The sequence below is a fragment of the Microcaecilia unicolor genome, chromosome 10, assembly GCF_901765095.1.
Source record: "Microcaecilia unicolor chromosome 10, aMicUni1.1, whole genome shotgun sequence".
Classification (NCBI taxonomy): domain Eukaryota; kingdom Metazoa; phylum Chordata; class Amphibia; order Gymnophiona; family Siphonopidae; genus Microcaecilia; species Microcaecilia unicolor.
In genome coordinates this window covers 86112142-86124199 of record NC_044040.1, presented here as the reverse complement: position 1 = coordinate 86124199, position 12058 = coordinate 86112142, and the positions used below count along the sequence as shown (strand labels likewise).

Sequence of the window (12058 nt, the reverse complement as noted above, 5' to 3'; positions counted from 1 at the left end):
CCCCAGCCGATAGGGAGGGAGGGAGCGAGGCGTGGTCTGGGGCTGTAACACCACCGCAGGGAAGGGATTGTATTCCAGGTACTTCTTGTGCCCAAAATGATGAGGGGATTTTGTCCCATCCTAGACCTAAGGGCCCTGAACAAATTCCTAGTCAAAGAAAAGTTCAGAATAATTTCCCTGGGCACCCTTCTCCCCATGATTCAGGAAAACGATTGGCTATGCTCTCTGGATTTAATGGATGCCTGTACCTACATTTTGATACTTCCCAGTCACAGGAGGTTTCCTTAGCGTCCCTCCGGACCAGCCCAGATTGTAACTGATGGGTTGTGCATGCCTTCTAGCAGGTGGAGACTGAGAATTCTGACACAACAGAGTGAGCTAATAAGAGTCCTCGCCAGACGGAGAAAGATCCAGTAATCTCAGTCTCCCATAGGTGGAAGGTTGTGAGCCCTTCAGTCTCTCTAAATTTCCCTGTTTTTTTTTTCTTTCTTCACTTTGGTGAGTCATTTATTTTCCCTTCCTTCTGTGCACCTGTCCTGTTTTCTAGAAGCTGAGGTACGCGGGGGCCTATGCCAGCCTCAGGGGGTGTTACACCCGGGTGGCTGGGTCCCACCCCTCCATCCTCCCTTTTACAGTTTTTCTTTCCTGTGCTTGTTCAGCCTTCAGGGGAAGTATGTCAGGGCAGGGAGAGGCAGCCTTTTTTCTATTGGTATAAAAGAAGAGAGCTTAAGTGTCAGCAAAGTTTCTTAAAAACCTCTCAAAAACTACAAGCTTTCAGCTTGGGGATTTTCTTGCTATGTGTTCACGGGCATACTGGCTCTCCTAAGCTTCTTTTCGGCTGCTCGCTCCTTCTTTCTGCCGGAGTTCCCACTTAAAAAAAAAAAGTGCCATGGCTCCTCATGGCTGAGAAGCTCCGGCGCTGTCCCGTTGTCAGTGCCGCGGCTTGACTTCAAGCAGTGTTTGTAAATTTTGCACTGCTGTCAATGGAGCTTTGGACTCTGGTCCGTCGCAGGTGCAATCGGCAGCGGGAAAAGAGGTGGTGAAAGAAAAGACAGCGGTCCTGTCTTCAGTGAGAACTGATGCCATTTTGTCGCTTTCTGTTGGGCAGTCAGAGCAGTTTGTTTCTGTGGTGGTTCTTGTGCCCCAAGTTTGTTTGGAGAGTCTTTTCTGCATCTCTGCAGGTTTGGAATATGGTTTCATCCAGAATTTGTCCTGCAGATGTACAAAGCCTTTATGCTGCAGCAGGCTTCTCCTTCTCCTGCGACTTCAGGAAAGAGACCTTCAGAGGGTCAGTTGGTGGCTTCCAAGCGTGTCAGAGGGGTGTGGGCTCCCCGAGGACGACGCAGGCTCTGTCCTGGACTCAGATATGCCAGAATTAGAGGACCAGGATTTCTCTCAGGCTGGCAATTTGGATGGGGACCCAAGTCTGGTGGATTCTGAAGCTGATCCCTTTATTCCTGGTGAGGATCCTTCTGTGCTTAGAATTTTTCACAAGGATGACTTGCAGGAATTGATTTCTTTGGTTTCCACCACTTTGCTTTTGAGGATGAAGATGTTCCTGCCTCAGAGTCACGTAAGGTGGACTTGTTGATCAAAGGGGTCCTTAAGCCGGTCGAGACTGACATCATTCAGGCACAGTGGGATGTTCCGAACTCGGCCTTCCAACCAGCTGAATCCATGGTACGTCTCTATCCAGTCCCTGAGGCAGAGAAGTCTCTCTTAAAGTCTCCCATAGTGGATGCAGTGGTGTCGGTGGTCACCAAGCGAAATACTGTGCCTGTTGATGGGGACACGGCGTTGAAGGATGTGCAAGACTGCCATATGGAGGCGCTGCTGAACAGTAGCTTTGATGTGTCGGCCTTGGCTGTTGAAGCGGCTATCTGTGGTTCCCTAGTGGTCAGGGCGTGCTTTAGGGGGTCAGAAAGGATTCTTGATAGGTCTTCAGATGATTTATCGGCCATTGATACTGAGGTGGCTAAACTCGAGATGGGTTCAGCTTTCCTGGCCGACGCTTTGTATGATCTCTTACAGGCTGCTGCAAAGTCTATAGCCCTGGGAGAAGCTGGGAGGAGGTCTCATTGGCTTTAAGGCTGGGCGGCAGATGTGGCCTCGAAGTCTAAGCTCAGTAAGTTTCCCTTTCGGGGCTCCTTGTTGTTCGTGGAGGACCTGGATAAGTTAGTTCGCAGTTTGGGAGAAACTAAGGACCTGAGATTTCCCGAAAATAGGCCCAAGTCGTCTGGGCGCAGCTTGTTTTTGGTTGAATAAACAGGCTTCAACTCAGAGGTCCCATTTCTTCCAGAGATCCCAGTCCTTTTGAGGAGCTCACAGAGGGGGTAGGGAATTGGGGATTTCTTTCCTGTCCCCTGCTCGTTCCTCACAATGAGGGTGTCTGGGCCCAGCCTCTAGTGTCAGTAGGAGTGCGTTTAATGCAGTTTTACTGGAGGTGGGCCCAGATTACCTCTGACCAGTGGGATTTGGAGGTTATTCGAGAAGGGTACGCCTTAGAATATGCATGCCCTCTGTCAGACGTGTTTCTGGAATCCCCTTGTCGGTCTCATCTCAAATTGGGATTGCCAGGGAGACTCTAGAAAGGCTTCTTAGTCTCCAGGCTATTTGTCCAGTCCCCTCGGCGGAGCTCAGACAGGGACACTATTCCAGTTATTTCGTCGTCCCCAAGAAGGAAGGTTCTTTCACACCCATTTTGGACCTCAAAGCAGTCAACCGGGTGCTCAAAGTCCCCTCTTTTCATATGGAGATGCCTGCTGTTGATCATAGTAGCGGTATGGTCCGGAGACTTTTTGACTACTTTAGATCTCACAGAAACGTATCTCCACATCCCAATTCAACCCTTGCACCAGTGGTTCCTGCACTTTGCAATTCTCGGCTAGCACTTTCAGTTTGGGCATTGCCCTTCAGTTTGGCGACTGCTCCACTCACATTTACCAAGGTAATGGTGGTAGTGGCAGCAACCCTATGGAGGGATGGGGTATTAGTCCATCCTTATCTGGACGATTGGCTAATCAGAATGAAATTGTTTCGCAAGAGTCTCCAAGTCATGGAGAGGGTGGTCAGTTTCCTTTGGTCCCTCGGATGGGTGGTCAACTTGCAGAAGAGTCGACCACAGCCATCTCAGTCCTTGGATTATCTGGGAGTGTGCTTCAACACTCTGAGGGGTCGAATATTCCTTACCCAAGACAAGATTCTCAATTGCAGATGTTGATTTGTCAGTTTTGTCCATCTCCATTCCAGTGCGTGCAGGATTATCTGCAGGTTCTGGGTTCCATGGCTGCCACAATAGAGGTGGTGCAGTGGGCCAGGGCACATATGAGATCTCTTCAGAAGTCTCTCCAGGTGGTCGCCGCAGAGGGATTCTCTCCTGTGAAAGTTGTCTCTACCAGCGCAGGCGCGAGGCAGTCTTTGTTGGTGGCTCTGGACAGACAATTTGTCCAGGGAGATGCCTCTGGAGACTCCACAGTGGATAGTAGTCACGATGGACGCCAGCCTTCTGGGCTGGGGAGCTCACTGTTGGGCAGTATGCCCAGGGTCTTTGGTTGCTGGAGGAGGCATCCTTCTCTATAAATCTCTTGGAGACCAGAGCAATACATTTGGTCCTCCAGGCGTTCTATCCTCTGCTAAAGGGTGCATCAGTCCACATCATGTCAGACAACGCCACAGCGTTGGCTTATGTGAATTGACAGGGAGGAACAAGAAGTCTGCGTTTAAAGCAGGAAACAGCTCTGCTCATGAGCTGGGCGGAGTTGCATCTGGAGGCCCTCTCGGTGGCTCATGTAGCGGGAGTGGAGAATGTTCAGGCAGACTTTCTCAGTCGCTGCACTCTGGATCCTGGGGAGTGAACCCTCAGCGACAACGCATTTCAGTTAGTAGTGGATTGATGGGTGCATCTGGTCATAGACCTCTTCACCTCGGGGTCCAACGCGAAAGTCCCAAAGTTCTTCAGCTGCCGAAGATATCCAAAAGTGCAGGGACTTGATGCACTTCTACAATTCTGGCTGTTGGATCTTCTGTATGCTTTCCCTCCGTGGCCCCTGATAGGTCGTCTGCTCCAGAGGATAGCATTGCATCTGGGTTGCGTGATCTTGTTACTGCCGGATTGGCCTCGCAGGCCGTGGTATGCTGATATTTGGCGTCTGATCATCGAGCCTCCTCTCAAGCTCCCCGGGGATTCCAACCTGTTAGTTCAGGGTCCAGTGGTTCATCCAGACCTGGCTTGGTTTTGGCTTACAGCTTGGCTCGTGAGTGAGCAAGGCTGACTAAGAGAGGTTATTCTGAGAGTGTTGTCTCTACTATGCTTCGTTCGAGATGTCGTTCCACCTCTCTTAACTATATTAGGACATAGAGACTGTTTGAGGCGTGGTGTGCCGATTTGAGTTTCTCTCTTGGGCTTCGGTATCTCAAACCCTAGAGTTTTTGCAGTGGGGCTTGGAAAAATGTTTGGTGCTCTCTTCCCTTAAGGTCCAGGTGACAGCCTTATCCTGTTTTAGAGGGAGTATTCACGGAACGTCCCTAGCATCTTATCCAGATGTAGTCAGGTTTTTCAGGGGGGCAGGTCTGGTTTGTCCTCCCTCGTGGATGATTTTTCCTTTGTGGGACCTTAACCTAGTTCTTACCACTCTTTCTCGCTCTCCTTTTGAGCCTTTGGCTTCCTGTACTCTGAAGGATTTGACTCTCAAAGTGGTGTTTCTGGTGGCCATGGCCTCAGCTAGGAGAGTGTTGGAGTCGCAGGCTCTCTCGCTGTTTTTGGAGTTTGCTTAAGATCGGGTGATCTTACTACCTGTTCCTGCCTTTCTCCCAAAATTGTGTCGCGGTTTCATGTCTCTCAGTCTGTGATTTTTGCCGGTTCCAGGCTGCGGTGTCTGAAGTGCCTGGATATCAAGAGAGTCCTTAAGCATTACTTGAAGGTGAGTTCTGTCGGATAGATTGTCTGTTTGTGTTGTTGTTGTTGTTACATTTGTACCCCGCGCTTTCCCACTCAGGGCAGGCTCAATGCGGCTTACATGTGGCAATGGAGGGTTAAGTGACTTGCCCAGAGTCACAAGGAGCTGCCTGTGCCTGAAGTGGGAATCGAACTCAGTTCCTCAGTTTGTTGATTATGGGAGCTCGCAGGGGGTTAGTGGCTTCTAAACCTACCCTGTCAAGATGTCTTAAGGAGATGATTGCTTCCGCTTACCTCCTGGCAGATGGGTCAGCTCCCGAAGGAGTGAAAGCTCATTCTACTAGAGGACAGGCTTCTTCTTGGGCTGAGCGTTGTCTGGTTCTGCCGTTAGAGATCTGCAGGGCGGCAACCTGATCCTCCTTACATTCCTTCTCTAAGCATTACCATTTGGCTGTACAGAGTCCCCAGGATGCAGTTTTTGGGGCACAAGTTCTCACTGCGTGGTTGCTGGGGTCTCAACCATGAATTCCATTGCTTTGTTACTTCCCATCAGTCACAATCCGGGCTGGTCCGGAGGGATGCTAAGGATGGAGAAATTAGGCCTTACCTACTAATTTGCTTTCCTTTAGTCCCTCTGGACCGGCCCAGAAGCCCCCTCCTCACCCTTTTCTTATGTTGTTGCAGTTCTGACAATTTTTTGGGCCATTTGGTTAAGGAGAGTCAGTTTGTAAAATGGATGTTTATGCTGGATATTTCCAGCACATTAATGTCCATCTCAAGCTGTATCCTGTTTGAAAATATATGTGAGATGGACATCTGTTTGGGATGTTCTGATTTGGTCATCCTATGCTGACTTTGAAGTCCTTTCGAAAATGCCCCTCCGTGTATTTTTGGTTTGAAGTGTGACTGACATTAGAGAGTAAATTAGAAACTAAACTTGAACCAGTGTGTTAGTGCTACGTTTTCTGTGATTGGAACACTATTGTGGTGTATTAGACTAATTTATGACTGTAAATAGAAAAAAAAATGTCAACTATTTTAAATATTTACTACAAACTATTTAACAGTGACGTTCAATACTGTCTCCATCCCCACATCAAATGAGCTGCTTATGCATCATGGATGAGCCTAGCTGGCACCAGGGCTGGAAGGGGTACTGCTACCTTGGAAGTACACACTCAGCACTATTTGGCAGGGACCACCACTTTTCTTTCCCTCTATTTCTTCTTCTGCAGTGCATATAGGTTTGACCAGTGCAGTCAGATAGATGGGACATACAAACTCAGAATCCTTTGCACAGCTGCCTGAGGCATATGGTTTATCCTAGATAACTACTTTATATAACAGAGAATCTATGGCCTTAATTTGGACATTGGTCAGTAACTCAGATTGTAATTTTTTTTTTCAGATATTCAGAGCTTACTGTAAACCAACAACAGCTTATTAGGGACACGCTCATAGCTTGGCTACAAGCTCAGGTACATTTTTTACATAATTCTCTCCCCTCCGCTGCCCTCTACTTTAGTAAATCCTGATGTAGTGCCCTTGTCTGTGGTGTCTCTGGATCTTTAGACACCCAGGTAGTCTGTAGAATTTCTCTAGCCCAGGCGATAATCTCGGTTCATTATGCATGAGTGTGACCTGAGTGCTCTCAGTGTGTGTTACTTTTTGCACATTGCATTTAATGGTAATTGAAGCCTGCAGTCTGTTTTCCCACTGTATTCCTTTTTGGAGGAATTAATGTCTAGTATAACTGTTTACACATAAGCCCATTGTCAACATTTCCAAATTAAAGCAAATATATATATATTTTTAAATAATTTGCACTTTTTTCAATGGGAGTCAGGTTAGAAGAATAAAAAAGTTCATTTGAAAGTTCATTTGGTTACCCAAAGAAGATGGTTACTTGTTCTCATGTGGAAAGGTAGTTTATTTCATTGATCATGCCATTTCCTAGGTATGGCATCTAAAAATATAACTGTTGATACGGTATATATGACCACCACTGTGTTTAATTATTACAAACACATTTGTTAAAAGGTATTGGACTGTCAGAGGCGATGTCCCTTCTCATTCAAATTGGGTTTGTTCAGCTTATTTTTAATGTAATATTTATATAGTATATTCTATATATTTCTATTAAGTATTTACTTTAACTTCTGTCTTGGTGACACGAATTCATGTTTCATCTCAAGCTCTGTTTCAAGGCTCTTTCCCCTTTATTCTTCCACTTGTCAGTCTGATGCTTCAAAAGCTTTAGCAAATGTGCTTGTAATAATTAAATACACTGGTGGTCGTATATGTTGAATTAGATTTGGATACTACCCCTATATTAATAAAAACATCAAAGATTGGCCAATTGAAATCTTTTAATCAGTTAATACAGTGATGCATCTTTTTTATAGTGTGCAAGAAATATCAGAATCAAAGATTGAGAAAATATGAATTGTGTTTTGTGGATTAAAAATGTGGTTCAGACTTTCTGATGGATGCATTCTTTGTAAGTTAAGGTGGTTGTAGCAAACTTGATTCATCTAGGGGGCAGTTCCCATAAGGGACTTGAACACTTACAATATTTTATGTGCTTAAGTAGACTCTGATAAAATTGCTTATTTACATATTTTAAATCTGCTAAAAAATGTAGATAGTTTTAAAAGCATCCTGAGACTCACTTCTCTGGTCAACATTTTCTAGCCCTAATAACTCCAGTATTCTCAGCATTATTAGCTGCATTGATGAACCCACAGTTGTATAATTTCCATTCCTTTCAGTGTAAACTCTGGAGTTCTGCAAGGATCAATTTTGTTTCCAACACTATTCAATATATTCCTGGCCCCTTTATTAGTCTTGATACAATCTTTAGACCTTACTGCATTCGTTTATGCTGACAATATCCAAGTGCTTATCCCTGTAGGTACATGTACTCCTCCTGAGATCTGTCATTAATTGAAACCTTTCTCAGCTTTCAGGCCTGCTTAGAGGACACAGATTGATTCTAAACCCTGATAAGTCAAAAGCAGTATTCTTTTGGTCTAAAACGAGTCCTCTTCTGTCCCACCAATCTGTCTTGCTAACATTCCCGTGCCCTAAGCGGAAACTATCCCTAATTCCGGAATGCTTTTCAATTCAGATCTTTCTTTTGGTCCACAAATGTCCAGTGTAGTTAAACACTTTTACAAACTATGTCTCATCTGCTCTGTTCGTTTTCTACTTTTTCCATCGGTGCTCAATATATTAGTTCATTCACTGGGTATTTCCCAATTGGATTACTGTAATGCTTGTATAAAGGCCTTTGAGTTAAGACCTCCGCTGCCTACAGATTATCCAAAATACAGCCATCAGCTTCATTTCTAATACACATAAATATGTTACTCCTTATCTTAAAGAGGCTCACTGGCTCCCCATTACCCATCGTATTACCTACAAACTCATCTTGCTTGTTTTTAAAATCTTGCGTGTAGAACATCCTCTTTATCGTTATCTCATTCCTTACAGTCCTGCGTGTACACTTAGGTCTGTACAGCTAAACCAATTGGTCATACCAAATCAACATTAAATAACCCATGAGCACACTAGGCATGTTATCTTTAGTGTGCAGGGACCTTATCTTTGGAACTCACTTCCTGTCTCTCTCCGTCTTCAGAATTCACTTGATAAATTAAAAACATACCTTTTTAAAGATGCCTATGAATGTTCCATTACCTCCAGCAGCCAAATGGGAGATACCTTGGAAGATACTTGTAGCATTTCCCTCTTGTTCTTTCCATTCCCCCTCTGTCCTATCATTTATTGTAGTTCTCCCCCAACCCTAATAATCATGTCCTATGTCTTTACTATGATGTTCACTTCCTACTATTTTAGACTGTAAGCCGCCCTGAAGGTACCCCAAAGGGTGGGATAGTAAAATTAATTAAACTTGAAACTTATTGAGGATAGAGGTAGTTTGCATCAATGGATAAACCTCCACAGGTGTCGCGACTCTGAAGTCATAAACAGACTGATTCGTTTCCAGTTTGTCTTTGCAAAATAAAATATCTCCATGAATAGTTGCACACCGTATTTGGAATTATTAGCAAGGCCAGTTATAGGGAATACACTTCTGTTGGAGATTCGTCAAATTACCTCACTGATGATGATCAAAAAACAGTTGAAGACTTTTTTGTTTGGTGAGGCATTTTGCAAATGATTTGACATAATTTTCTGCTGTCATTTTTGGGGATGATATATGTTTTATTGTATAGTGTGTTTTAGTTTGGTAGGTGTATTATTTTTATGAGTGTACGTTGTAACCTGCTTAGATATAAGTATTGCCACACTGGGACAGACCAAAGGTCCATCAAGCCCAACATCCTGTTTCCTACAGTGGCCAATCTAGGTCACAAATACCTGGCAAGATCCTGAAAAAGTTTAATACATTTTATGCTGCTTATCCCAGATATGTTAGATAGACAAGATATAATTTTAATAAATAAATTATTGTTCTATTAATGTTGACCCCTAGGGTATAGTTTGCTGGTGACTTGCTTCTTTTGGGAAGCTGAAGCAGAAGAGTATGGAGGAAATAGGATCTGGGCTGCCCAGATTTTTCTCTTCAGACTACCCTTCCCTCCCCTGCCCTTGGGAACTCCAACTTGCACAATTACCTTCTTCCTCTTGCTCATCTTATTCTCTTAGTGCTCCCCTAATGGTAAGAGCAGCAGGCTGAGAACCAGGGAAGCCAGGTTCAAACACTCTGTTTAGCAGTCCCTTAATCCTCTATTTTTTTTTTAATTATAATTTTTAAATTTACAATTCAAATGAAAACACTTGTCAAGAAATACAGATAAGCATATAATTTAACAGATAAATTTTTCAAGGCATATTTTAACAATCTTCTTTAGACCACAATTATTGTCGGGGGGAGTTTCATATTATTCCAGGAGAAAGAAAACTTTAAAGTAAAAATTAAACCAGCATATAGCTTTACACACCAATCCAGAAATCAAATTCAATTAACCCCACTTAGATACTAGGTTGCCAACAATTTCTTGGAATTCACAAATGTTTTTAAATGCTCAGGATTGAAGAAGATATATTTAAGCCCCAAATACTTTATCATACATTTGCAAGGGTAGTTCAGGTAAAAGGAGGCACCTATTTCTAAGACCTCCTTTCTTATGGCTAAAAATGCTCTTCTTCGTTCCTGGGTCTGTCTGGCAACATCTGAGTACATCCATATTTTCGCCCCACAAAACAGGGACTGTGCATTTCTAAAGAATAATCGTCTAACTGCTTCCAAATCCTGTTCAAAAATAAAAGAAACAATTAAGGTAGTTCTTTCAGAGTCCTCATAAGGTACTGAAGGAAGTCCTTATACGGAACTGGTCGTTCCCTCTGTCTGGCCGCGTGATCCCGAAGAAAACTTAATCCCAGTATCGGATCCACGGTGAACCTGGATTGATGAGGTCTCAGTTACCTCACAGTTCCATGGTGGTGGACTCCGCCCTCCAGAGAGCCAAGAGTACTAGGGACTATGCCTCGGCGCCCCCAGGCAGAGAAGCTAAGACTCTTGATTCTTTTGGGAGGAAAACGTATCATGTCGCTATGCTCGCCACCAAAATTCAATCTTACCAGCTCTTCATGAGTTCTTCTTGCGGAACTCGGTGAGGCAACTGTCCAGCTTGGTTGATGCAGTCCCTCCGGAGCAGGCCAAGCCTTTTCGCCAGGTGGTCAGGCAGCAGAAGGCGTGTCGAAAATTCCTGGCCAGGGATACATAAGTACTTAAGTATTGCCATACTGGGAAAGACCAAAGGTCCATCAAGCCCAGCATGTAGCATCCAGGATCACTGCCCAAGGTATAGTGATGTACAGACTCTCATGGCTGCATGTCTCTGACCTGGATGATTCGGTCCAGCAGCGGATGGCGGATGTTCCTTGCCGGGGGGGATAACCTTTTTGGTGAGAAAATAGAGGATTTAGTTGACCAGATCAAGAAGCACAATGATGCTATGGATTCTCTCTCCCGCTGGGCATCTTCTGCTACTACCTCCTCATCTAGGAGGTTTTATGGATGGAAGAGGAGTGCTCCCTATTCCTATGTTAGGTGTAAGTACACTCGTGCTTCTCGGCAGCCTGCCCAGGCTCAGTCCCAGTGCGCTCGTTCTCGTCAACAGCGTGCGCCTAAGGCCACTGCAGTTCCCCAGCAAAAGCAAGGCATGGGCTTTTGACTGGCTCCAGTTCAGCATAGCCTCAGTAAACATGTCCGTACCGGACAACTTGCCGGTTGGAGGGAGGTTAATGTTTTTTCACCAAAGGTGGCCTCTTATAACCTCCGACCGGTGGGTTCTTCAAATTGTCCAGTTAGGATACACCCTCAATCTGGAATCCAAGCCTCCAAATTGCCCACCGGGAGCTCAGTCCTACAGCTCCCAGCACAGGCAGGTACTTGTAGAGGAACTCTCCGTCCTTCTACAGGCTCAAGCGGTCAAACTCATTCCACCAGGGGAAGAAGGGCTGAGATTTTATTCCAGGTACTTCCTTGTGCAAAAGAAAACAGGGGGGGAAGCGTCCCATCCTAGGCCTAAGGGCCCTGAACAAATTTCTTATCCGAGAAAAGTTCAGGATGGTTTCCCTAGGCACCCTTCTTCCCATGATTCAGGAAAACGATTGGCTATGCTCTTTGGACTTAAAGGATGCTTACACACACATCTTGATACTTCCAGCTCAAAGGAAGTGTGTTCGATTTTGGCAGGGAACACAGCACTTTCAGTACCTTGTACTGCCTTTTGGCCTGGCGTCTACGCCCAGAGTGTTTACCAAGTCTTCAAGTCTAGGCTTAAAGCCCACCTCTTTGCTACTGCTTTCCACTCCTAACCATGACTCTCTTACTCAACACCCTCACTTATCACCCCTACCACTGCAATTTCTCCACCCCTAGCTGTCTGTTCGTCTGTTCAATTTAGATTGTAAGCTCTGTTGAGCAGGGACTGTCTTTTCATGTTAATTTGTACAGCGCTGCGTAAGTCTAGTAGCGCTATAGAAATGTTTAATAGTAGTAGTAGTACCAAATGCCTAGCTGTGCATGTGTGTCCTTATCTTGACGATTGGCTGGTGAAGAGCACCTCGAAGGAAGGTGCTCTGGAGTCCATGCGAATGACTATTTGGGTGCTAGAGCTACCAAGTCCC

General features: G+C 45.0%; 1 protein-coding gene across 2 annotated transcripts in view; it reads left to right on the top strand.

Moving 5' to 3' along the window:
* XPOT (exportin for tRNA) overlaps positions 1 to 12058 on the top strand; it is a 645960-nt gene that overhangs the window by 137809 nt on the left and 496093 nt on the right. Inside the window, exon 5 of one of the 2 annotated variants that reach the window (XM_030215950.1) lies at positions 6303 to 6372. The exons of the other annotated variant lie outside the window; for it this stretch is intronic. Within the exon in view, the coding sequence (XP_030071810.1) occupies positions 6303 to 6372 (70 nt within the window). The remainder of the gene's footprint in view (positions 1 to 6302; positions 6373 to 12058) is intronic. 2 annotated transcript variants of the gene reach the window in all.